Raw genomic sequence first — 22,080 nt, 5'->3', positions numbered from 1 at the left:
CATCCCCCAGGAAGGCCTGGTGATTTCTCCTCCCCCTCCAAAAGGCTCTCAGAGAAAAAGATCATCTCTCACCCATGGGTAGCAGCAGCAGCAGCAGGGCTAAGAGAAGGGGGCCTAGCCCGGCTGGGGCTCCTGGGCGGTGGGAGCCAGCATCAGGCCTGAGAAAGAGGACGCAGAGTGGGCCCCTAGCTGGGCCTTCCCGAGGATCTGAGTGCGGCCCTCAGTCCCGTCCCCATACTCACATGGTAGCTGAACGCAAGGCTATCAGAGGCAGGGAGCATGCGGGGTGGGGCCACAGCACAGCTGGGAGCAGGGAGGTCCCCAGAGCCGGAGAAACCAAGGGAGGCCGACCGTGGCTGGGGACAGGATATTAATGGCGGCCACCAGATGCAGATGGAAGGTAGGGAGGGTGAGAGACACACAGAGCTTCTCCGCCATCCAACGCAGCTGGCGCTAGTGGGGCCGAGGTTCAGACTAACCCGCACGGGCAGAAAAGACCTGATTCTCATTCAAATGAGCTTCCACCCCAGCCCTCAAAGGCTGTTCTCCAGGAGCCTCTGGGGAATGTGTCCCCCTCCCCAACAGCCCCAGACGCAGCCTTTCAGGCTGGGCAGCCAGTGAAGGGTTGGCAGATGGGCAGGGAGCTAGTTTTGTCCAGGGCCCAGGGCCCTGCCCCCTCTCCAAAGCAGACAGAACCGATAATGTCTAAAATGCACAAGCCCCTGTTGGAAAACGTGCTGAGGCTGGACCTGGAAACGGAGCACTTGGAACCCAGGCAGAGTGCATGCAGAGGCAGTGTGCAAACTCTCCAGGCTCAGCAATCGCAGCACTCCACCCACCCAAGTGTCCTGGTCAGTGAAGAGACTCTGTGGCCCGACAACCCAAAGCCACCCTGACCTCTGACTCAACCCCCAACCCCTTGCCACCAACTGGGGAAACTCAAGCTAGACCCTTTCCTGGAGGAGCAGAACAGAGAACAGGCAGAAGTACTTCAGCCAATTTGGGCCTGGCCTCGCCCCTGCCCCAGACAAGCCCTGACAAGGCCCCAAGGTTTCAGCCACAGTAGATGAGGCCAGCTGTCTGCACCGCCCCTTCCCTGGCTTAAAAACCTGCGGCTGCAAGCTGCCCCATTGAGCCACCTGCTGTCCTCCTCCAAGGGACCTATCTGGGTAAAACACCAGGGAAACCCCAAGGGGAGGTGTCCCACTTGAGTGGCTCGGCTGCCCCGCTTTCACTCACACCCATGACATTACCCAGGCTACCAGGCTCCTCTCTGGCATCCTTGTTCCTGGGGCTACCTTTCCTATCTGCTCAAGCTGGCCTCCCAGGAGTCACATATGCAAAAAAAGACCACAAAGGGCAGGCAGGGAGACTGGAAGGTGGAAAGGTATAAAACGTGATAGATGGACAGTAGACATACAACTTGAAGAAAAAGTCACAGTGCGCTGCGCCATGAGACCACCCCTCCCGTCCGCCCGTCCGCCCCACCTCCTCCAGTCTCTGCAAGGAGGTCAGTGGCCCTTAGGGTCCTGGAGAGGCACCCGGAGTCCTCGGGCTTGTGGAATCCATGTGCATTGCACACTGTGTCGCTGGCCACACACACAACAGGGCTTGGTTTCCCTAAAAGTCAGTGTCAAGGAGTCAGGGTGCTGAGTGTGGTGGCAACGGCTGCAGTCGTATTACGGGGGAAAGGTTCACGCGGAGGACCCGCTGAGCCTGCTGCCGCACCTCGTCGTCTGAAGCCAGTCTGTCCACCTTGATGGCCCTGAACTTCAGCAGCCTTGCCGTTCCAGGTCCGAGCTGCACCTTAGGGGGTCGGGGCCCAAGCCGTGTTCTCTTCCGGGGAGGAAGGTCCTTTGCTTCCTCGGCCCTTTTCCTCTTCTGCCCCACAGTCTCAGGGCAGCTGTTCCGGCTCCTCCTTGCAGTCCTGCCCTGAGCAGACCCTTTTGGCCTGCCCCTGCCCCTGGGCTGGGTCCGCGCCACCTTTGCCTTGGCTCGGATGGCCTTGGCCCGCACGGCCTTGGCCTTGGCCCTGGTCTGCACTGCTTTGGCCTTGGCCCTGGCCCGCGCTGCTCTGGCCTTGATCCGAGCTGCCTTAGCCTTGGCCCTGGCCTGCACAGCCTTGGCTTTGGCCCGGGCCTGGGTGGCTGTGGCCTGTGTTTGAGCCACCTTGGCCTGGGCACGGGCAGCTTTGACCTGAGCTGCTTTGGTGCCCAGAGCACCACCATCTTTCATTCGTGGGCCACCAAGAGACCCAGTGATTTTGCAGGTCTTGCTCTGGTGCCCAGAGCCTTGTCGGGGTCCAGACCTGGGGCCTCTTCGAGCCAGACACTTAGGGCCCTTGCTTGTGGCTTTTCTGGGAGCTTTGAGCTGGGCATTCCCCAGCCTCTTCCCTGGACCTTTCCGCACCTTTAGGGGAGAGTCTGCAAGAGACAGCTGCAGTGACTGCGCCTTGGGTTTGGCGCCCAAGCAGGCCACAGGAGTTTTGAGGGGAACTAGGGCCTCAAGGACGACGGAGAGTCGCATGGCAGGGTAAACACCTGGGTAGAGGTGGGTGGGAAAGCCCACCGCCCCACCCTGGGCACGGCCGGCACTTGATTGCTTCAGGGAGCTCAGCAGCAGGTTGGTGGTAGCATGCTTGGCGAGGGCTGGGGTGGACGCTTTGGCCAGCCTGCCAGACAGTGGCATGGGGAGCAGCGTGGCCCGGCCCGCAGGCAGCCGCATGGCAGTTTGGGGAGCACTGGCTGGAGGTGATGTGGCAGCTGGGGTAGGGGCACGAGCCTGAAGTTTTGTCTGGCTTGGGGGGTTGGCTGTGCACGAACTATAGCCATAGACATCACCGCTGCGCAGGATGGTAGGCTGGAAGCCATCATCCCGCAGGCCCTGCAGGAAGGCCACAAGCTGGGCCTCAGTGGCACTGAGATCCTGGCTCATGGGGTTGAAGACAAGCAGTGCTTCCTCCAGGGCCTTCTTCCCCGCCGTGGAGATCCGTGACCAGGAGTGCACAGCTTTCTCCTCCACATGCTGCACCACCACGCTCATGGCATTAGGCACTGCAGGTCTGCCTGGGGATCCACAAATCAGCACCTGGCACCTCCAAGACAAGAGGAAGAGAGTCAAGAAGGGCACCACGATAGGGGCCAGGACAGGTAGACAGGTCAATCAGGGCCAGCATTCATAATAACAACCATGGACACACAGGGGCCTGCTCAGAGTGAGACAAGCACTCCATGGAGCAAAACCTCAAGCTTCTCCACCTACCAAGGTGGAGTGTGTGCTGGGAGGTAGGTGGTGAACTCATATGGGTCAGTTTCTTCAGGATACATGCCCATAATCAGAGCCATCCAACCTACTGCTGGGCCCCTGGAAAGATCTGAGTCTGGCCAAAATCCTAGTACTAAACTCAACACTGGGAATACAGGTAAATACCTCTGTCTGCCGGGAGCCCTGTACAGAAGAAAAGACAGAGATACTCTTAAGGTTCTTGGGATGCACACTGGCGTACAGCTCAGCTTGCCAACAGGAGGATTCCCGAGACGAATACCCATGTGGCATGTGAGTGAAGAACATGAAAGGACCACGTGGAGATGGTACAAAAGGGGGAACAGCCAATGCAATGGCTCCGAAGTGAGAAAGAGTAGGGCAAACCTGGTATGACTGGAATCTGTGGTCAGGGCTGGGAGGGTCAGCTGGAAAAACCAGTGAAAGCAGTGCAGTACAAGCTTTGAATGCTGCCTGAATGCCAGCCGAAGGGCCCAGACTTACACCCCAAATTCATGACCATTTCTGGCTTTCTGAGTTCCCAGCCAAGCCAATCAGAGGTCCAATTCCTAGCACTAGAGCCATGGAGAGCAACCCCAGGGAAAGCACCAGCCTCTCCTTCAACAGAAAGGACAAAGATGGTGAGTAGCAGGTACTAATAAATTATCTCTAGACAATCAATGGACTAGAGTTTGAGCAGCTTCTGAAGATGGTGAAGAACAGGGGAGCCTGGCGTGCTGCAGGCCATGCAATCTCAAAGAGCTGGACACGACTAACAGACTGAACAACTAGACAATCAGGCAGCCTAGGGCCAGGCAGCCAGACCAAAGCACAAAGTCTGACAGTGGGAGCCACAGACTCCAAGTGAGATGCTTAGTGGGCCCGAGAGAGCTGAGCGGTCCTAATGAAAGCTTAGAAGTACAAAATTCGATACTGCCCATTTGGAGCTACTGGCAAGAATCAAGTTGTCCCAGGCTTCTCTGAAGAAGCTGCAGGCCGTCAATCAGGACTAATAATCTAGCCCAATCCGGCACTGAGGGGTCCCAGAGGCAGCTCCGCAGCTGCTCAGGAGCATTAAAAGATCAGCTGGGATCAAGCAGGTCCCTGGAGCCAGGAGGTGCCTCAGTGCAGCTTCCTCCTCCTCCCTAATAGATAGCAGAAGTTTTCAGAACTCCCTGGAGGAAGTGCCCTGGGGCTCTTTGTTTGGAAATATTCTTGGATCCTCAGGTGTCTCAGGCACTTCCCCTCTCCGGAGGCCATTCTCCAAGTACAGTCCTTGCACATGACTTTGGTTCTTTTATTATCCCACCCCCGCCCCCGCCAAGGGCTGTAGTTCCCAGAACAGTGAACTACTGTACAATAAGGATGTTGGGGTAAATTGGGGCTCTTCCGCCCAGGTTGGCCAGGGCCCTTGGGAGGGGTCTTCTGGGCTTTCCAAGAGGCTCCGGAAAACAGAAGCTGCAGCCCGACCCCTGACTTCTCAACTATCCCTGGGACCGGCAGAGGAAACTGACAAATGCGGGACGAGAGCAGCCCTATCCAAGTGGAACCGGGGTAGGGAAGATCAGGGCCCTCAGGCTGGGAGTCCGCGTTCCTGGTGCCCAAGCCGAGAGTAGGCGCGGGGGACCTTGGAGGCAGCGAAATGTACTAGCAGGCAGTGGGAGCCCGACCGGGTCTCACAGCCCCAGGGTGGGGTCTCTGGGCACGGGGTGGGGGGGTTGTCTCATCCCGGTCGCCGGAGGGCGCTGGTCCCGAAAGAGCCGGCCATCCGGCCCACCGCCCTGCCGCCTCGCGGACGGCCCCTCCGCGGCGTGGCTAGGCCCACGGCCCCAACCTACCGGCGACGCCGCGGGGACCCAGGACGCGCCTCTGCGCCGCCTTCGTTGATCCAACATGGCCGCCTGCTGCGCACCGGAAGTCAAAGCGCTTCCGCTTCCGGGACCTGGCCCGCCCTAATGACCCTTGACCCCCCCGAGACCCCGTTTCCCCCAAAGTCTAGGGGCCGGACAAGTAGGAACCAGAGACGACTTCCTGGAGGAGGTAGCCGCAGGGACCGCTCTAAACCTTTGGGAGCCTGTGCAGGAGTGTGAGGGGGCAGAGGTGCTTTTAGAAGCCTATGGGCAGTCACAGAGGGTGTCTGGATGCTTCATCTGGGCACTGGTTAATAGCCCTCCTCATTCCCCATAAAATCCCAGGATCCTCTGGCTAATCTACGTTTCTCTGCCTATACAGAGGGGTCTGGGCAACCCTAAAGAGAAAAACACTCCACCCTAGGCCTAACCTTGTGCCCCTAAGCACCTCAGGGCCTCACCCCTGGTGGTTGGGGGTCTTTTGTGCCTTTAAGCATGGCCGGCTCTTTCGGGACCAGCGCCCTCCGGCGACCGGGATGAGACACCACCCCCCCACCCCGTGCCCAGAGACCCCACCCTGGGGCTGTGAGACCCGGTCGGGCTCCCACTGCCTGCTAGTACATTTCGCTGCCTCCGTTTAAGGAAATGCAAACTCTCCTGCTCCTCTAGTCAATGCTTCTAGTCCCCTTGTGTTGGTAGAGAGAAGAGAACTGTGGGCTCTCAAAGGCCAGGGTCTCAGAGGGTGCAATCAGGAAGTCCCACCTTAGCACTCTCAGTCCCCAGCAGTGGGTGAGCCCCATTTCTGCCCCATCCATGGTTGAGAATTAACTGTTCATTCTTAGGACCAATTCAGCCTCACCTTCTGCCCAAGTTCTCTTCCACAGCTTCTCCAAAGCCAGCAGTGTTGCCCTCTGTATGCAAGTGGGGCCAGGCCTGTATAAACAGAATCCAATTCCATGAAGAAGCAGAGCCCAGCCTCCAGGGATGGCATGGGCCCAGATGTGTCCCGAAAAGAGGATACATCTCTAGTGATGTCCAGTCTAGAAGTCAATGCAAAATGGAGGACAAAAAAGGGTAGGTCCATCCCCAGTCTGTATCCCTTCCAGACATTAGAACTAGGGGAATGGTATGGCTGAGGGAAAGTGGTCTGAGGTATCTAGTTCTCTGAGGGGAGGCTGATCCTTCTGCCTCTTGGCACCCAATATATCTGGGATGGAACTCTCTGGGATCATTCATCAGGACCAAGTCTGACTTGACCTGGACTCTGGTGGATGCTGACTGGGATCAGATGAGATGAGGCTGAAGAGACCTCAGGGTGATCCCAGGATCCAGCCCTTGCTTTCCACTTGGCATCTTTTAAATATTTATTTGGCTGTGTCAGGTCTTAGTTGTGTCTCAGTTGTGTAGCTGTGTCATGTTTTTGTTGTGGCGCATGGGCTCTCTAGTTATGGCACATGGGCTTAGTTGCTCTGAGGCATGTGGGATCTTACTACCCTGAGCAGTGATTGAACCTGTATTCCTTGCTTTGCAAGGCAGATTCTTAACCTATGGACCACGAGAGAAGTCTCTCCATTTGGCATCTTTTCTAGCCCTGAGTGATGGACCCTAGACCCATATCCACCAAAGCAGAGATCTGGTGAAGATCTAGATGCGAAGGAGGCCAGTGGTCTTGAAGGGATCACCCCAGGAGGGAGTCTATGTGCCAAGGAGGAAAGCTAAGGCTGGGTCTTGAGGAGCCGCTTCCTAGGGTGGGAGAGGAAGCAGGGCATGTAAAAGACTCTGAGAGGCAGGACAAGCAACAGGAGAAAGCCAGGGTCACAAGGGGTGAAGCTTTGAAGATGCCAGCAAAATTTCAGTTAAGAAAAAGATCACAGTGCCCCTCCCCCATTTTTTATGGTGTGCCATGGTGACTTTGGCAAGACCAAGTTTTGAGGAGCAGTGGTAGTAGATGTAAGGTTGGCATTAAGGCAGTGGAACCTGTAAAAGATGACTTCAAGAGTTTAATTGGAAGGAAGGGGACACTGGAGGGACTTCAGGTGTTGGGAGGGAGCTAAAGGTAGGATGCTTTTATGTGCTTAATTGCTGGCCAGGAGAGGGGGAAGAGGCCTGGAAAGGGAATAGTGAGAAATGTGAGAGGCTGTGCAGGACAGCGTGAATACTCTAAGGAGGAAGGTACAGTGGTTTGAGTGAGGAGCATGTTGAGAGAATGGAGTGGGAGGATGGAAGCCTTCTAGCCAGGATCTGCAACCAGGCTTGGCACCATTTCCCTGCCGGCCCTCTAACTCCATCTGCCAGGCCCTGAAAGGGACTGAAGACTCTCTGGTCATGGAGAAGGCAGGCTAAGGTATTCATGCTCCAGAGCTCCTCTCAGCCCATTTCTGATGGAGGTGTGAGAATCAGTACCTTAGCAACCCTTGCTCTGATTGGAACAGTAATGTGAGGCCCATGTTCTGTGCTGGCTCCCAGAGTCCCCAGCAGGATTTGGTCCCTGCTGCCCACAGTGGGAACTTGCTTGACACACCCTTAATTGGCTGGTTTCCCTGTCTTCTTGCCACTTCTCTGCTGGTGCTTCTTGTCCTCATTTCCCACATTAACTGCACTTGTGTCTCAGTCTCCAGGTGTGCTTCTGGAGAACATGAGGCAGACTGTCTATAAAATAGGGACAGGATGGTAGCAAGCACAAACATCCATGAGGACCTCTGCTCTTAGGTGACCACTGACCTGTACAAATGGGCTCCAGCTCACAGACTCAGCCAGTACTCTTAAGACTGAGAAGATAGGATGAGCCAGGGTCTGGGTCTAAGGTAGGTCAGCCTCTGTCACACCAACTTGCTTTGGCCTGACCCCCGAGTTGGCTAGAGGCAGGCACAGGACCGTGAGGATGGACAGTCACAAACTGCCTTAGGCCCCACGGGATAAACCCAGAGTGACCTGCCTGGGAGGTCCGTGGCCTCTGACTCCATCCTTTGCTCAGTTACACTCCCCCACACAAACTGTCCTACCCAGACCTGTGGAAGGGCCTGTCAAGTACTGAGGCTGGCACCTTCTGCTCCTCCACCCACGGCTAGCCTGGATGTGCATCACACAACCTCTTCTGTGCCCTGTCCGAGCTTGGGGAAGGGAGACCCAGCCATTGCCCCCGCCAAACGCCCAGGCCTTTCCCTAAGAGGCCTCAAGGGGGCGCCGCCGCAAAGCCTGTCGTGGGTTCTTGAGAGCGCAGTAGCGGTGGGCGGGCGCCCGCTCCCTAATTCCCCAGGTTCTCCTGGTCCGGCCCTTAGCGGGTGCTCCCAGGCTGGGTCCCGCTCAGAACCGCCCGCATCCTACACTGTCGTGAGGCCCATCGCCGCTTCCTTTCTCCCCGTTGCCCGAGGTCGGACCCCAAATCCAGGCCCAGTGTCCACGTGTCCGTCTGTCTGTTCACCCGTGTGCCGGTGACCCTAGGTCGGTGCGCCCTGCTCCGGCCACGGCAGGTGCAGGGTTAAAGCAGGGGGAAGGGTTTCCCGAGTCGGGGGGGGTGGGGGGGGGCGCGGCGAGGGGCGGACCCCGTCCAGCCCCGCCCCGCGCCGGAGCAGAGCCTGAGCCCCGCCGGAGCCCGGCCTCAGCCCCAGCTAGAGCCGGCACCAGCGGAGCCAGAGCCGTGGACCCTGCGCCCGGCGACGCCGGAGCCCGGGCCGGTGAGTCCCGCGGGAGCCGCGCTCAGGGGAAGTTTGGGGTGCGGGATGTAGAGCCCCAAGCACGCTCGTCAGGACCCGCCTCCCTTCCCCCCCACCCCCCGCCCGCCCCCGTTACCCGAGCTGGAAGTTTCGGGCCAGGAGGCCCTGGCGCCGGGGGTCCTAGGAATATGGGCCCCCTTGGGAAAAGAGAAGCCTGGGAACTTGGGGATCTGCAGTAAAGTCAGCTATCCATTCCTGCTAGCAACGCCCTAGAGTCCAGGGCTCCTAGGTTCCCCAAATCACCCTCCTCCCCTTTCCGGACATCAGGTCTCCGGGGACGGGGCATGGGCAGACCCCTGAGGATAGACCTTGAGGCGAAATGTGGGACTCTGGCCTCCAGCCCCTCCCCTCCCGGTTCCAGCACCCTGATCTTGGTCTTTTGCTGAGGAATGGATGGACTCTATGGGATGATTGCCAAACGGGATGTAAGGATACCCTGGAGTCTGATCTTTGGCACTAGGTGGGAGACCCCAGTGGCTGTCCAGAGCACCCTGGAAGCCAGTAAGGGGGAAGGTCCGGTCTAACTCCACCGATGCAGAGCACCAGGGTGTGGACTGTTGAGGGCAAGGGAGCGGGGCTAGTGTGGAAAGTCCTATCCTAGTTACCTTACCTCCCACCTAGACCTAGATTCAACCAGGGAGCAGCTAGGTGAGGGCAAGGTAAGGGAGGAGAGTTCCTCAAGCCCCAGAGGAAGTGGGGAAATTGCCTGGGTAACTGGGAGACTGCCCTTGTTCCCACTACAGGAGGGAATCCACATCAGTGTGCTAGCCAGTGGGGGTGGGTCTTCCCTCTGCTTTTCCCACCAGCAGTTTGGGGCCAGAGTGCTCATCAGTATCCTATCGGGCTAGTCAGTGGCTCTGACTCTTCATTTTCCATCTCTTCCGTAGGTGAAGACCAAGTCCCTGGACTGGCCCCACACTCCCTTATAGCCCCCGTAGAGTCAAGATGAGGCCCCATCATGCCCTTCACTGAGGCCTGCAGCCTGAGCAGACAGCATGGCCTGTCACTGTAGGTGAACACCATGGCTACAGGAGGAGGCCGGGCCTTTGCTTGGCAGGTGTTCCCACCCATGCCCACCTGCCGGGTATATGGCACAGTGGCGTACCAGGATGGGCACCTGCTTGTGTTGGGGGGCTGTGGCCGAGCTGGACTGCCTCTGGACACTGCTGAGACGTTGGATATGGCCTCGCACACGTGGGTGGCACTGGCGCCCCTGCCCACTGCCCGGGCTGGTGCGGCTGCTGTGGTACTGGGCAAGCAGGTGCTAGTGGTGGGTGGTGTAGATGAGGGCCAGAGTCCGGTAGCTGCTGTGGAGGCCTTCCTGGCTGACGAGGGCCGTTGGGAGCGTCGGGCCACTCTCCCTCAGGCCGCCATGGGGGTTGCGACTGTGGAAAGAGGTGAGTGGCTTCCCAGGGAAGGTCCGTCAGGTGCCCCAGTAGCCTCCATTCTTTCCTTACTTGGTCCCTTTACCTTCAGAGGTTGGGTGGGAGCTATACATTTTGCCTAGGTGCCCTGGACATGGATTTGCCTCCTGTAGCCTTCCCTACCTAGCTTTGAGCTGGGCCAGCAGCAGCCTTAACTGCGTTTTCCAGCTGTGGGGTGGGACTCAGAGCCCTGGCTAGCTGCCAGCATGATGGGAGGGCCAGGCCACCTCCCTGCCCCATTCCTCCCCTCTGAGAGACCAGAAGGGGTGGCCCAATAGCTCCCATAGTTATAAATAGTCTGGGAGGGGAGGAGGGGAGCAGGGCCTTGGCTCAGAGCCCAGCGAGTGCTTAAATTCCTCACGCCACACAAACAAACCTGGGAGACGGAGATGGACAAAAGCCAAGCTAGCCTGGAGGCAGTTGCCATGGAAGCCCTGAGCTGACTGGCCATCTCCCCAAGGCCCTAAGACATGCCCCCAGCTGACTCTGAGGCTGTCACAGGGCAAGAACCTTCTCTAGTGAGAGGACAGGGTACAAAAGTGCTCGCAGGAGGCTCGTGGACAGCACCCTCATCCTGCAGGCCCAGGCTCCTTCTCCCAGTCCCCCAGCTGATCCCCAGAGCCCCCTCCCCACTCTGAGCTCCCTGTTGAACAGATCTCCATATGGCCCCCACCCCTGGCTTAATCCCCCCCACTTCCCCCATGATAATTCCCACCTTGTGGCCTCCAGGTCTGACCACCGGTCCTGCTTGGATGCCAGACTTGGTTGCCATAGCGTCTCCAGGGAGACGGAGACATTATAATTAGATCAACTGCCTCCTGCTCTTCACTTGAAGGGGGCCTGGCCAGAGTGGGGATCCTAGCTCTCCCAGCCCCCACACCACACAGGCAGGAGGGTTTCTGCTGCTAGAGAGGGGTACCGTAAATAGGTGTGTCCCAAGCCACCCCCAGGCCTGATCAGGGCAATTGTCAGGCTGGAGGACTGTGGCCAGGCCCAGGGATAGTCTGTGTTACCCTTTTCTCTGCAGATGGTATGGTGTATGCACTGGGGGGAATGGGCCCTGACACGGCCCCCCAGGCCCAGGTTCGGGTATATGAACCCCGCCGGGACTGCTGGCTGTCACTGCCCTCGATGCCCACACCCTGCTATGGGGCCTCTACCTTCCTGCATGGAAACAAGATCTATGTCCTGGGTAAGGACCTGGGGATATGCCAAAGTGGTTTGAAGTCCAGAAGCTTCAAATTTATCCCTATATGTTAGTCTGGGATGGTGGGACAAGAGCAGCTCTGTTGGGTTGAGTCAGGGTTGCTCTGAGGCTCTTTCGGTGGCCCTGCTGAGGCTGGAAAACCAAAGCCCAGTGCCTAAGGGTCTTTGGGGTTGATCCATGCTCTGGTATGCACACAGCTGGGTATGGGTGGCAGGGGCGGGCAGTGGTAAAGGCTCAGCAACCTGGTAAAAGAAGGGCCTGCCAGGCCAATCCCCACTAGGGCCGCCTCCCAGGTGCCCCAATTCCATTGGCAGGGGGCCGCCAGGGCAAGCTCCCAGTGACTGCTTTTGAGGTCTTTGATCTGGAGGCCCGTACCTGGACCCGACACCCAAGCCTGCCCAGCCGCCGGGCCTTTGCCGGCTGTGCCATGGCCGAAGGCAGCGTCTTTAGCCTGGGTGGCCTGCAGCAGCCTGGGCCCCACAATTTCTACTCCCGCCCACACTTTGTCAACACTGTGGAGATGTTCGACCTGGAGCATGGTGAGCAGTGGTTGGTGTGGGCTACCTTCCCACTCTCCATGGGATGGAGGGGTGCAGAGTGCGTGATGGGGCTAGCCCTTACCTCCTTGCCTCTCCTGCAGGCTCCTGGACCAAGCTGCCCCGCAGCCTACGCATGAGGGACAAGAGAGCTGACTTTGTGGTTGGCTCACTTGGGGACCACGTCGTGGCCATTGGGGGCCTTGGTAAGTCTCTGTGGGGCTTGGGATAGGAGGGGAGCCCGAGACAGGAAGCAGTAGCCCTCCGCATGAGCACCACCTCCTGCCCTTCTCTAGGTATTCCAGGGGTCAGGACTTTATCAGTTTTCCTTTCCCAGCCAGTCAGTGGGTAGTCTACCTGGCTCAGCCTTTGGGGTGTCTCTCAGCACCTAACTGTGGGTTCTGTAGCAGCAGGGGCCCAGAAGATAGAAACAGGAGAAATGACCACTGAATGAATGGAGAAGTAGGAATGTGAATGAATAGATGAATGAGTAATGAAATGGGGGCAATAGGTAGCAAGGGCTTGGGTATCCCATCCTGGGGCAGCATATGCTGGGCCATGCTATGGGCTCAGGGAGCAAATGAGCTACAGCCCTTGCAGCCTGTGCCCTTTACACGCTCTGTCTCCTTCCGGCAGGAAACCAGCCGTGTCCCCTGGGCTCTGTAGAGGGCTTCAGCCTGGCACGGCGCCGCTGGGAGGCACTGCCAGCTATGCCCACAGCCCGCTGCTCCTGTTCTAGTCTGCAGGCTGGGCCTCGGCTGTTTGCCATCGGGGGTGTGGCCCAGGGTCCCAGTCAGGCTGTGGAGGCACTGTGTCTGCGCGATGGGGTCTGAGTGCCTGATGGGACCTGTCCACAGGAGCAGTTCTGTGCCAGGAGCAGGTGTCTGTGGCTCCTTTCGCTGCTGAGAAAGCTCACTGTGGCTCTAGGGGTGAGGGAGGCACAGGGGGGCACTTGAGACACTGCCCCTAGGACGTGGGGGTGGCCTTCATCTTTAGTGCAGGACACACAGACCCTTCGACCCACCTTTACTCCCATCCGTTCGTGGACCATGATGGCCAGGTCCACCCTTGCTCTGGAAACTACTGGGCCTCTGACCCACTGGGAAATGGGAGAGGGCAGTTAGCCTCCTGCCCCACGGCTCGGTGCCTGCCTGGAGTTGATCAGGCCCACCCCAATGGCTATTCCTGAAAACTCCTCGCTGTCAGCCTGCCTGGAAGGCCCCCGTGGACCCAGAAGAGTTCAGAGAGGGCGGGAACACAGAGGGGTGTAGGCGTCGATGTGGGGACCTCCAGAGGGCCAGAAGAACATTGACTGTGGGCCCTTCACACTGCTGGCTGTGTGACCTCGGGCAAGTCACTTCACCTCTCTGTGCCTCAGCATCCTCATCTGTAAATGGGGACCTCGGGGACCTTCCTGCCCTGCCTACCTCACAGGGCTGTTGTGAGGACCCGGGGGTTCAGATGTGGAAGTAAAAGTGCTGCTAACTCTGGCTTGTGGCCTCTGCTGTGGACTCCTGTGTTACCCCTGTGTCCCTGGCTCTCTTCTGGGGACCTCAGCTTTCCTAGGGATGAGGGTCTAGAGGAGCCTTTAGGATCTGGCCTCAGCCCTCAAAGGGTTCTGCTGTGTGTCTCAGCTCCACCAAAGCCTCCGCTCCTCTTCTGTGACTTGGATGACCACCGCTCCCACTGCCCTGGGTGTTAGAGCTCACAGAACAAATACCACAGAATTAAGATGACCTCCAGATCCATGTTGCACAGCATCTCCTCCAGGCCTCTGCTCACCTCCATGGTGGGGGTGGGGGTGGGGGTCCAGTGGGGGCTGGGTCCCTCTGTCCCAGCTGTGGGGAAGCTGTCTCTTAGGCATGGCAGTGTGGCCACTCACCAGACGCCCTGGAAGCAGTAGCCTCCCAGAAAAAGCACAGCTGCCAGCCCTGGCCGCCTCCTCCTGTCTTTGCTGCCCACCAGTAGGGGCTGCCGACTCTGCTTTCCCTGCAACCACACTGACTGCAGGAGGTTCACAGTTGGGTTTGTGGCCAGAACGGATTTGGGGTCCTGGAACCCACCTGCTGTGTCCAAGGGGACCCTCATGGACCGTTAGCCTGGGCCGTTAGCACAAGGCGCCACGGCACAAGCAACAGAGGAGGCAGGCGGAGGGCCCAGCTTACTGTTCTCCAGCCTCTGAGACCTCTCGGGCTGCAAGCACAGACAGGCCTCTGGGTCAGCCATCCTTGTTTAATGTTCTGGACCAGTTTAGACACTCAGAGACCCCAGCGTGAAGATAATGCTGCAGCAGCTTGGGTCTGGGGATCCCCGGGAGGTCAGGCAGTGTGTCGGTGACTGGGGTCTGGGGGCCCACGTTGTTGCTGCCACAGCGGCCACCCCGGGATGGCTGGCAGAAATTCTGCTGGTAGGTGGTGTTAACGCGGAGAGGCTGGATCTGCACAAAGTGGACAAGGCGCTGGGGGAGGTCCCTGAGTCCTGACCCTGACCGGAACTCAGTCTGGTAGGAGGATTCGAGGGGCCGCGGCTGGCGCAACTCCAGTTCACAGGGTGCCCAGCGCAGGAAGGTATGCTGCTGCCACAGGCGCGCCAAGTCTTTCCGCTTTCCGATTCCCTGTAGCAGGCAGTAGGGGCCCTTCTCAACGGTATGGGCTCTTGGCCCACAGTCTTGGCACCAGGTGATTCCTTGGGTCCCTCCTATACCCCAGCAGGCCTGGTGATGCCTGGCCTCCCTGGCCTGTACCCCAGCCTCTCTGAACTGCATCCCAGCCATCCCTTCCATTCCAGAGCAAATGGAGGCCCAGAAAGTCAGTGACCCCTAGGATATTTGCACATTATCAGGCAAACTGGTGGAGGAAGCCAAAGCAGAGGGACCTCTGTTTGGGGAATGGCTGTTTGCCAGAGGAAAGAGGTTGTCAGGCAGACAGACATTCCTCTGGATAAAGGAGTCTGCTCTGCTCACCATGTCTTATCCCCTCCACCCTACCTCAATTTCAGCCTAGGCTGGAGGGCTGCCCATTCTCCTTCCTCTCTCCAGCACTCACCTTGTCGAAGGAAGTGCGGTTGTCATGCTTGGAGAAGAAGTGTTGCTGCGGTGGCTCCTTGAAAGACAGAAAGAAAGAGGGTGAATGGGGAAAAATGATGCTTAGCTGTCCCTAATATGCTACCTCAAGGTCCCATAGTGGAGAGAAGTTGCCAGGAGCCACCACCCCTAAACTGCCAACACCCTGAAAGAGCAGATACAAATTAAAGGAACAGCTTATTCCTGGAACATCTCATCCCAGCACTTGCCCCCTAAGCAGAAGCCTTTGGGGTCTCTGATTGAGAGAGGGGCTGAGGCATCTTACTGGACATCCTTCATCAGTGAGGCAGCGCTTTAAGTTTCACACTGGGCCTTTAACACTAGATCGTTCACAACTAGGCTCCAGCGCTCTCCTCTTTTACTGTCTCATCAGTGACCCAGGCTTTTGGCACTAAATATTATACTACCTGGAAACTGACATTTTTCTTTATAGCTTGAGCTCTCTCCTGAACTTCAGACTAATTAGCCAACTGCCTGCTCCATATTTCCATGTAAATGTCTAACGGACATCTCCAAACACGTGTCTTGGTTCTGGATCATTTCGCAAAACCACCCCACCTACAGCCTCCCCCAGCTCAGGTCATGGCAGTTAGATTTTGCCAAACACCCCAGAGGCCACTTGAGTCTTCTTTCACACCCTGAATCCAGTGTGCCAGGAAATCCTATTGATACTTCCTTCAATATGTACCCAGATCAGACCACTTCTCATCATGGCCACTGCCTTCTCTGGTCTAAGCCACATTCTTCTGATGGCTGAATACTGCAAGAGCTTCCCACTTAGTGTCCCTGCTTCCAGCCTTACCCCTCCAGCCTACTGTCCTCTTAGCAGGTAGAATAACTCTTAATATGTAAGTCAGATCACACTCCTGGTTTGCCAAAAATCGATAGTTCCTCATGTTTATAAAAGTCAAAGCAATCACAGTGGTCCATGAGACCCACATGGTATTGATTTCTTCACTACCTCCAGCCACACTGCATCCTCCTGCTCCTCAAACACACTAGCTACTTCCACCTCAGACCTTTGAACTACCTCTTACTTCTGCCTGGGACTCTTCTCCTGGCTGGCCATGACTCCCTCTCACCTGTTACTTGGGAGGCCTTCCTTGACCACTAGAGTTCCATTGCCCCAACCCTGCATTTTTCATCTTCTAACATATTGTATGACTATATATGTTGCTATTCATCATCTGATGCCCCTGACTAGAACACAAGCGCCTCATGGGTAAGGTCTGTCTTACTCACATCTGTAAGTTCAGCACTGAGCTTGGCACTGTGCTCAATACATATTTGCTGTTAAATCAATGAACAAGGACAGGGACTTCCCTGGTGGTTCAGTGGCTAAGACCCTGAGCTCCCAAGGCACGGGGCCTGGGTTCGTTCCCTGGTCAGGGAATGAGATCTCACATGGGAACTAAGAGTTCCCATTCCACAGTTAAAGATTCCACATGCTTCAGTGAGGGGCTTCCCTGGTAGCTCAGCTGGTAAAGAATCCGCCTGCAACACAGGAGACCCCGGTTCAATTCCTGGGTCAGGAAGATCTGCTGGAGAAGGGATAGGCTACCCGCTCTAGTATTCATGGGCTTCCCTGGTAGCTCAGCTGGTAAAGAATCCGCCTGCAATGTGGGAGACCTGGTTTCGATCCCTCAGTTGGGAAGATCCCCTGGAGAAGGGAACAGCTACCCACTCCAGTATTCTGGCCTGGAGAATTCCATGGACTGTATAGTTGCAAAGAATCGGACATGACTGAGTGACTTTCACTTTCACATGCTTCAATGAAGATCAAAGATTTTTTTAAAATAAGATCTTTCATGCTGTAAGTAAGACACAGCACAGTCCAATAAATAAATGGTTTTTTAAAATAATATTATTTTAAAAAAGAACCTACTATATATAGCACAGGGAACTCTAAGTAATACTCTGTAATGACCTATATGGGAATAGAATCTAAAGAAGAGTGGATATATATAGTTGTGTAACTGATTCACCTTGCTGGACAGCAGAAACACAACACTGTAAATTAACTATACTCCAATAAAAATTATTTTTAAAAATTTTATAGATTTTTTTTTTTGATGTACCACATGGCTTGTGGGGTCTTTGCTCCCCAACCAGAGATTGAACCCCGGGCCCTCAGCAGTGACAGCACGGAGTCCTAACCACTGGACCACGAGGGAATTCCAAGGTTTTATAGATCTTAATACACACAAATGGGAAATCTGAATGAGAGAGGTGGATTATATCCATGTCAATGTCCTGGTGGTGATAGTCTACTATAGATTTGCAAAATGTTATCACTAAGGGAAACTGGGCGAATCATAAAAGGGATCTCTCTTTACAACTTCTTCCAACTGCCTATGAATCTACAGTCATCTCAATAAAAATTTCAATTAAAAAATCTGGGGGTCTGGGGTATATTCCCACTGCTCCCCACCCCCGATTCTTCCTGGATCTCTATCCTTAGCCATGAAACTGTACACAGCCCTAGAATGTGGATGCCTTGGCTGTGGAAGGTAGCTCTGACTTTGGAAACTCACTATTCCTACAGTGACAGGATAATCTATCAACTCCCACTGACTTGAGTTTCATTCTCACAACTGTGGGAGCCTGGTGAAAAGTGCAGTCATTTCCTCTCCGCCCAGGCAGTTCAGAGTATTCTTGTCCCCAAGGAGAATTTCACCTGCATCTTTGCTTCTAAACCACTGAGGGCTCCTTTTCCATTCAGGTAGTAAAGCCCATGGCCTCTGAGCAGGTAGGGCTTGGGCTAGGATACAAGCTGAAGAGCACTTGGGGGAGAAGTAGGTTTCCTGGATGGGTTAGTGTTTGCCTGTGGGAAGGCTAAGAGCCCCTGTGGAGGCTGAACAGTGTGCAGTTAGGGGGCTACTGAGTTGGGGGGGCTCTGTGGCAGACTGAGGTGTGGTGGGGATGGGGCAGAGACAGGGACACACAGCAATCACGGTACCACAGGACCTGCCTCCAACCATGAGGCCCTGGCATAACGGTCTGATCTGGAGAACAAATAAGACCAGGATTACATTTCCCAAGAGTCAGGCAGGTGAAGGCTAGAAATGAATTAATCTGGTTTAGAAGAAAAAAAGAGCAAAAAGAAAAAAGAATTTTCTTGCATCTGAATGACAAAATTCATATCTGCCCCAAACTAAAGGTAAATGGATGCCACATATTGGAAAGGTTTTCAACAAGAATAGCTGCAGTCAGCTAGCTGACACCTGGTATCTCTCAGCAAATAAGGGGGAAAAAATGTGCACCTTCCCAGAGCAGTTCCACTAATTAAAACAGCTTTAGATCTAGAGTCAGGAGACTTGGCATTTGTACAACCTAAGGCCAAGACACATAGATCATGCTATTTGGGGTTGATGATAATGCCAACATATAACAAGTCTTAACTTTAATCAAAACAGGTCCCCAAATATGTCCCCTGCTCTGTTCCTGGGGGGACAGGCTGAGAGGACATTCAGGTCTTTGGGATGAGAGCTACCACTGAGGACTACTACAGACACCAAGCAGGAAGTGGCCAGGTTGCTTCTGTCCCCACGCTACCCAGATCTCATCATTCTCTCGGGGGAGGTGGCCCCAGACGGGCAGTCTGGAGTCGCATTTGGGCCTGGCTCAGTACGCAGTGACAGACAGCCCTTCCGACTGAGCACGGTGAGGAAGCTCAGGCTCTGCGGCATGGCAGACTCCAAGACCCTGCTCCTGGCCTGGGAAAGCAATTTGTAGCGAATCCAGATGGCCAAGCAAGTAGGACCTGGCTGGAGGCCGGGAAGCAAGAAGCTGCAGTGGGCGGGGCAAGTTCCAGGCACACCTCCAAGTCCCCCCTCCATCCTGCTCTTTCCTAGGAGTCTGATGTGAACTCAGTTCTCACCAGGCTGACTTCCCTTGGACCTGAAAGGAAGCCGGAGAGGAGATGGAGGAGATCTTTCTTCTCCTGGCTCCCTTTCAGGCCAGCCCTCCCCTGCCTGTGTCTTACCACTTCTCTCAGGATGGCCCTCTCCACACCACTCTCTCCTGGGTTCTAGAAGCCATGCCTTCCCCTTGTCCCTTCAGGCCCAGCAGTACTGGCCACTTGGTTGTTACCACCCTGTGAGACTGCCTTCCCCTGAACCCCCCACACCTACCCCTTTATATGAATGCGCTCCTGACTGCTCCCGTTTTGAGTGGGCTTTTGCTGTTGGGCCACTGAGTGACACTCAGCGTGATCTCCTTGTCTCTAGGCCTGGAAGCATGGAGGGCATAGGAGTCCGGCAGCCTTCTCCTGTTATCCAGAAGCCTCGTCCAGCCACTCAAGGCCACTTCTGCCATCACTCCCTTCCAGTCCACCTTGGTCACACATGGAGGTGAATGCGTGCACGCGTGTGTGCTAACTAAGTTGCTTCAGTCGTGTCTGACTCTGTGTGACCCTATGGACTGCAGCCTGCTAGGCTCCTCTGTCCACGGGAGTCTCTAGGCAAGAATATTGGAGTGGGTTGCCATGCCCTTTTCCAGGGAATCTTCTTGACCCAGGGATTAAACCTGGGTCTCCCGCCTTGTAAGTGGATTCTTTACCTTCGGAGCCACTAAGGAAGCCCATGGGGGTGGGTACCTGCCACTTGTCATGCTGTTCTCCTGACCAGAGGAGGCTTCCTTCTCACTCCTGAGCCCCTGGACTATGAGGCTGACTGTGAGCTAGGCCACTGACTTTTAGGGCATCAAGGAATTCATGCTGAAGGACTGCGAAACTCAAGGCTTACTTCTTGGGTTCTGGAGGCTCTCACTTCATGATCACCCATCCCCTTGGCCCTGATCCTTCCTCCATTTACAAGGAGCAGTGAGCAGCACTGTCCAGCCTGGTACCGGCTCTTATGCACCCTATCTGTTGGGGGAAGATCTGACAGTTCAGGGACGAGGGCGCAGGCCTCATGCAAGTCCTGGGCATAGGCTGGCCTCGGGTGTCAGTTCAGCTGTGGTTGGGCTGAGGATGTTGCTCTTGTGGCCTGGGAGCAGCAGAACGTGACCCAGCTGCCTGCAAGGCTGCTTCCTACCTGACAGCGCTGCAGGAACACTGCTGGAGGCTGGGGCTTGGCTGCGAGGCGGTATTCTCGAGCACTGTCACTCCTGAATTGGCCTCTGTAGTGCCCATAGAAGCCACTGTTGTGCTGTAACAAGGCAGGCTTGAGGGTGAATCCCACCCAAAGCCCCCTCCCAAGTCTTAGACCTCCCAGGCTAGAAGCCTTTCCTGGGCTTTCCTGACAGAATAAAAAGAATCAGAGGAGGAGGGACAACCTGGAGAGGAGCCAACAGAGGACTGTCTCCATCCATCATTAGAACAGTTGGCCTCAGCTGTGCTGGGCAACCTGGGAGGGTTATGTGTGTAAGCAAAGGATTCCTTCCTTCTTCTCACCTCCCTCTCTCCTTCTCTCTCTGTCTCCCTTCCCTCCTTCCTCTCCTTCCTCTCTTCCTTCCTGTCTCTCTCTTTCTTCAGAGCATCCTAATATGAGCTGGCAACCTGCAGCAGTGAAAAGACAGAAAGATCCTGGCTCCTGTGAACCTTTCTTCTAGGGAGGAAGTAATACAAGCGACTAGAGTCGAGAAAGAAAGAACCTGATGACTGGATCGAAAGTGATAGGCAGCAGGGGACAGCATCTCATGACAATGTACCTGAACGTGAGGAGGAATCACCCATGTAAGGAGCAAAGAGCATCCTATGTGTGAGAACTGCAAGTGCAAAGATTCAGAAGGTAGAGAGACTTGTGTTGGAAGAACCAAAAAAAGAGAGAGAGAGAAACAACAACAAAAAAAGGCCTTATTGACTAAAAAAGACTGTGAGCAAGATGAAGAGAAGTGAGGTGGTCAGGGAGGGACAGGGCCTGGATTGGATTAGGAATATGGATTCTAAGAGCAAGGGAAGAGTTCAGTAATGGAGGGAACCAGGTGGGTTCTGAGTTGGGGTGACTTAGGAAGCACTGAGCAGAGTTTTGAGAACAGGGACACTATCTACTGGTAAGGTCCTTTCCTGGGGGATCTGAAAGGAAGTTCCCTTCCTTGTCCTCCCTGCATTAATAAAGGTCAAAGGTCCCTGAAGAGCAAAGATTAAATTGATCCATATTTTGCACCTATTGACAAAGTCATGAACCCTTGTTTGTCGCACACTTTGCTGTTCTGGGGTGAACAGTCCACCATCTGAAACTGGAACAACGGATGAACTTTCCAAAAGAAGTACTTCACCAAAAGTGGATACTTTTGGAGAGAATTTCAGAGACAGGACTGGCAGAAGACAAAAATGAGCACCTATCAGGGGTATAAGAAGCTGTATTGTACTGATGTCATGAGGCTGACAACATGGTTGACCATGTCCTGCCAGGGAAGTCCTGTGGTCTGACCTCATGGTTCTCAGTGCTCCCTGGAGAGGATAGTGTGTCTAGCCCACTCCACAATCACAGCCCTGAGCAGAAAGAACCTGTCCCAAGCTGGCCTCTGACCATCAAAATAGGCTTCTTATCTTTTCATCCCACTGAGGGCTTAGGTCATCCAACTTGTCTGCCCATTCTTCTACTACTGTCAGACCTTCCTCTCTATTCAGTTTATTTCAACAGTATTTACTGGGCCTTGACTGTATTCCAGGCATGGGACAGAGGGCCAGAAGAAAAAAGTCTTTACCCTTAAGATGTTCCCGGTCTAGAGAGCAGTCAAACTACAGAAGTTTGGGAAGATCAAACAAAAGACTGGGAATAAATGGGGTGGCAAGAGGACTGAGAGGATCACCTAATCCAGGCATGAAACCTGGAAGGAAGGGGGCACGGTGTCAGGAAGAATAGGTCAGCTCTAGGGGGCCCACAGAATGGCAGAGCAGGAATGGGCAGCTGGGGGGTCCTCTTCCAGCCTGGAGGCTAGATAAAACCCTTCTCACTTTACTCCCATGAGTCCTTCAAATTGCAGGTACTACCCCAGGGCCAGGGGCTAGGATTAATTGTAAAGTGCATTCTTACCCAGGAGCCTACTAAAGCACTTTGCAT

General features: G+C 55.4%; 3 protein-coding genes across 3 annotated transcripts; 1 reads left to right on the top strand and 2 right to left on the bottom strand.

Annotated features, from left to right (window-relative positions):
• Positions 1–1,524: 1,524 nt before the first annotated feature.
• CCDC71 (coiled-coil domain containing 71) lies at positions 1,525–5,153 on the bottom strand. Its single transcript, XM_068982702.1, has 2 exons — positions 5,100–5,153; positions 1,525–3,094 (listed from the first exon to the last, which is right to left on the bottom strand). The coding sequence occupies exon 2, from the start codon at positions 3,040–3,042 to the stop codon at positions 1,642–1,644; it is 1,401 nt and encodes a 466-aa protein (XP_068838803.1). The 5' UTR covers positions 3,043–3,094; positions 5,100–5,153; the 3' UTR covers positions 1,525–1,641.
• Positions 5,154–8,730: 3,577 nt separating this feature from the next.
• KLHDC8B (kelch domain containing 8B) lies at positions 8,731–13,271 on the top strand. The gene is made up of 6 exons (XM_068982483.1): positions 8,731–8,785; positions 9,712–10,221; positions 11,276–11,440; positions 11,770–11,994; positions 12,096–12,197; positions 12,628–13,271. The coding sequence occupies exons 2-6, from the start codon at positions 9,846–9,848 to the stop codon at positions 12,822–12,824; spliced, it is 1,065 nt and encodes a 354-aa protein (XP_068838584.1). The 5' UTR covers positions 8,731–8,785; positions 9,712–9,845; the 3' UTR covers positions 12,825–13,271.
• Positions 13,272–14,209: 938 nt separating this feature from the next.
• CIMIP7 (ciliary microtubule inner protein 7) lies at positions 14,210–22,080 on the bottom strand. The gene is made up of 4 exons (XM_068981584.1): positions 22,054–22,080; positions 20,110–20,223; positions 15,036–15,092; positions 14,210–14,626 (listed from the first exon to the last, which is right to left on the bottom strand). The coding sequence occupies exons 1-4, from the start codon at positions 22,078–22,080 to the stop codon at positions 14,210–14,212; spliced, it is 615 nt and encodes a 204-aa protein (XP_068837685.1).

Source organism: Capricornis sumatraensis, chromosome 10, assembly GCF_032405125.1.
Source record: "Capricornis sumatraensis isolate serow.1 chromosome 10, serow.2, whole genome shotgun sequence".
NCBI classification, from domain to species: domain Eukaryota; kingdom Metazoa; phylum Chordata; class Mammalia; order Artiodactyla; family Bovidae; genus Capricornis; species Capricornis sumatraensis.
This window is presented reverse-complemented; position numbering and strand designations above follow the sequence as displayed.